General features: G+C 52.8%; 1 protein-coding gene across 4 annotated transcripts in view; it reads right to left on the bottom strand.

Moving 5' to 3' along the window:
* The window catches only part of Ano2 (anoctamin 2), a 372,934-nt gene that overhangs the window by 268,467 nt on the left and 100,644 nt on the right, over positions 1 to 3,823 (bottom strand). For all 4 annotated transcript variants that reach the window (XM_012517437.2, XM_023703730.1, XM_023703729.1 and 1 more), the window contains one exon: positions 2,415 to 2,466. In XM_012517437.2, coding sequence (XP_012372891.1) covers positions 2,415 to 2,466 — 52 coding nt within the window. The remainder of the gene's footprint in view (positions 1 to 2,414; positions 2,467 to 3,823) is intronic.

Raw genomic sequence — 3,823 nt, 5'->3', positions numbered from 1 at the left:
GGAGGAGGAAGAGGAGAACGAGGAGGAAGAGGAGGAGGAGAGGGAGGAGGAAAAGGAGGAGGAGAAGGAGGAAGAGGAGAAGGAGGAGGAAGAGGAGGAGGAGAGGGAGGAGGAAAAGGAGGAGGAGAAGGAGGAAGAGAAGGAGAAGGAGAGGGAGGAGGAGGAGAAGGAGGAGGAAAAGGAGGAGGAGAAGGAGGAAGAGAAGAAGGAGAGGGAGGAGGAGGAGGAGAAGGAAGAGGAGAAGTAGGAGGAGGAGAATGAGGAGGAGGAGGAAGAGGAAGACACATAGGAATGTACCAGTAACTGCTATAGGATGGGGAGGCTTGGCATTTTTTAATTAATGAACTAATGCAAATGAGCTAAGTGAAATGTGCAAAGCAGCCGTTTAAGGGCACTGGGGCACAAAGAACAAATCAGACACATCTCCAGGGTTCACCGCCTGGAGAATCATAACAATGTTTGTAGATAGCAAGCAAGCAAGAGCCTGAGTCTGATGTCAGGAATCTGGTCTGGGTGTAGGCATTGGTGAGACTGGGGAGGGACACAGGTATGACATTAGGGCAAAGGGAATGGTGAGAAAAAAGTCAGGGAGGCTGGAAGCCATGCCAACAGGAAGAGGGACTGGAGAGAGCAGATATGAGACAGAAGTGCACACGTGGGTCCCTGAGGCTCCAGGAAAGGCCTCCAGGGAAGTGTCCACACAGCAGCTGCGTATGGAAGTGCTGGGCTGGATGCGGTGAGACCAGGAATAAAAGTAGTCTTGAGTAATCTGTATAGAGGCACTGAGAGAGACAGAAACAGAGAGGTGGAGAGAACACAGGAGGAAGAAGACAGGACAATGAAGAGAAGGGGAAAGAAGGATGGAGAGAGGCGGGGGAGGAGAGAAAGGAAGAAAGGAGGCCAAAGGAATTTGGGGAAGACAACACTGAAAATACAAAAGAGGAGTCCAATAGAACCCTGGATATTAGCTATCAGAAGACAGGTGCTCAGCAAAGAAACTTGGAAAGGATACAGCAGGGGAAAGATGAAGAGGAAGGACACAGAAGGTGGGCAGGAGGAGGGCACCACTCGTGACGGAGGTAACAATGGGAGGCAACTGGGGAGTGTGAAGGGTGAAAAGTCACGGAATTGAGGAGTGGCTCGGCAAGAGGTGAAGATGAACTCAAGAGATTTGAAAGGGGCTCTGAGAAGACAGGAAATGAGTTTTGAACACTTCACTCACTTGGTGGTTCTTGGGCAAGCTGGAAGCTCAGGACCACGGCTCCCACCAACCTGTGCACCTGGGTGGGGGCCAGTACCGCAGCCCTCACTCTTTTATGCCTTACCGGACAAGTAACCTGACATGGAGGACTCCATTTTTCACTGGAGCATTGCTTAGAATTTGGTGGCAAGATGAGCACATCAAAGTAACAGATGCACCGCTAGCGGTCTCCTGAGAAGACAAGCCCTTTTCTAAAAGTCCTCTCCCTATAGGAAACATGTTCTGATTCCTTCTTTAGCACTGCTCCCTCATCCTGAGGCGGCCCAGGAGCCATTGGCAAGCTCTTGCAGGTGAGCTATAATTAGGGTCACCACCTTCATTGCTCCTCAGCTCAGCATCCTTTTCCACTCACTGGGGGCAGTGCTAGGTGACTTTGGGGCCTTCTCAACTGAAAGCTGCCTTGTGAGCCCAAGACTCCACCACCACTAAGCAGATTCAGAAGGTGGCTCTCAGTAAGGATGCAGAAGCTGATTTAGGTCAGCAGCTGCTTGGGCACAAGAGTGCAGTCTTGTGGAGCAGTCCCTGAGGACGGAAACTTATGTGTGCAACTCCAGTGTGAGTTTCCAAAGAGAAGCCTCAAGGGGCCATGGTCTGGGTTCTTCCTGTCACCCATCAGTCTTTTGCAGTTTGTCAAGTCAAACCACTGGCCTTCAACTACCAAGGCCCGCAGATTGAAATCAGGACCTTGCACTTGCCAGGCAGGCACTTATGGCACTGAGCTATCTCCCTGGCCTGCAAAAGTATTTCTTAAACACCCTCAGGTTTGCAAAACCACGAGACAAGTTGATTATGCGGTACAAGGAGAAGAAAATGCTGCACTCAAGAGAGACACGTCCCAACCCTACCAGCCTTCCTGTGTGGCCTTGGCCGAGTCACGTCCACACCCACGCCTGATGGTCTCTTCATACACACAGGAAGCAGTTTGAACCAATGGACCTCTGCGGTGCTTATCAGCTTAAAATAAAAGCGGGTGGTGTTTGGAGGAATTATTAAAAACTATTGGAGGAAGGGCCCTTGAATGATGGGGATAAAACAAAGCGTGTTGGCGGCACAGAGCAAAGAAGCGTCTATCCCAGCAAGAAACCCGCAACTTGCTCCTCCCAGGGCAGCGCGGGTTGGGCGAGACAGTGCTGTGAACGTGGAGGCTCCTTACCCATCGTGTTGTTGGCTCGAGAACAGGCCGTGCGCTTCAGGATCTCATGCACCTGAAAGAGGACCACAGAGAGCAGTGAGCACCACGGCCACACGTGTCACCGTCGTGCCCAAGAACCCCCGACACCCCCTCACACTGGAGTGCTCACAGACGCAAAGAACACACCAAGGGAGACGGCTAAGGGGCTCTGTACCCCCTGCAGTTACAGGAAGTGAAGGACAAGGGAAGCAAGGGGCTCCCTGAAGGGCTCCACACTGTGAAGGCCCTGCTGCAGACGCCTGAGGAGAGCTGGGACAGGGAGTCTTGGCAGAGAGGTTCCAAGCCCATCCTCCCCTCAGAGCCTCCCAGAGAGCCACCTGAGGAGTTGGGGAGACAGTACTCCTGGAAGCTCTGCAGGCTGCAAAGGGGCCGCCGAGGCTCTTTCTCAGGCTCATCTTGAGTCCTGGTGCTGCCTCCCTGTCAGAGCGGATCTGTTGACCCTCAGAGAACCGTCTTAAAGCTCCCTCCTGCTCAGAGAGAGGCTGCCAAAGGCTCCTGCACCTATCAGGTGTGCAGAACTCCCTGACTGCACGCTCACAGGGGACAGGGCCTTTCTGGAAAGGGAAGGGATGCTCCCCGCTGAGGGACCTAAGCCACACGTGCCAGCCAACTCAGGACTCCCAAGGACCTCAGATCTGTGCCAGGCTGAAAGCAGATGCCAGGCAAGAACGTCTGCTTGGGAACAAACCGCAGGATGGATCAGGCACCAACAAAGAGGGGAGGCAGGAAGATGTTTACATCTGCCCCTGACTCCTGCAGACACAGCCCACGCGGAGCGGCTCTCAGAACAAGGCTAAGGGCCCCGGCCACCACCTTCCTTGGCATGAGGCAGACTAAGGAAACGTTTCCAGAGAGACGAATAACAGGAGGTGCGCTGTCCCGTCATTATTCACACTCCCGTACTCTGGCCACAGACTGAGAAGCGGGAAATAAATCCCTTCCAGCAGAACGGGGCCCCAGCGCGTTTGATTCTGCTTCTAATGCACTACAGTAATTCAACGGCAATAATAATTAGGAACAGCATGTATATGCATTGTATTATTTTACAATCACTTCGTAATTATCGGGTAATCTCCCAACACCCCGTAACTCCCCCACGGTTGTGGGATCCAAGCCACAGTGAGATGTAATTGCACTGCAATAGTAGCATCAAAGGAAATGAGAAGTTGACACCTTTTTCCATAGAAAGAAAAAGGAAATCATATGTTCATTTTTAACCCTTCCTAACCACAAGGCTGAGTGCCCGAGGCATGTCCTGGCGCAGCCGGAAAGCCGAGGCGTGAGCGTGACTTTCCTTTGTGAGGGAACTGCTCTGAGCAGTCGCTCGCTCGGCCACCTCTCCTCCTCCTCCTCCTCCTCCTCCTCCTCCT

This window comes from Octodon degus, unplaced genomic scaffold (genome assembly GCF_000260255.1).
Source record: "Octodon degus isolate 3935 unplaced genomic scaffold, OctDeg1.0 scaffold00178, whole genome shotgun sequence".
Classification (NCBI taxonomy): Eukaryota; Metazoa; Chordata; class Mammalia; order Rodentia; family Octodontidae; genus Octodon; species Octodon degus.
The sequence above is the reverse complement of the archived record's forward strand: the minus strand, read 5'-3'. Positions and strand labels throughout refer to the sequence as shown.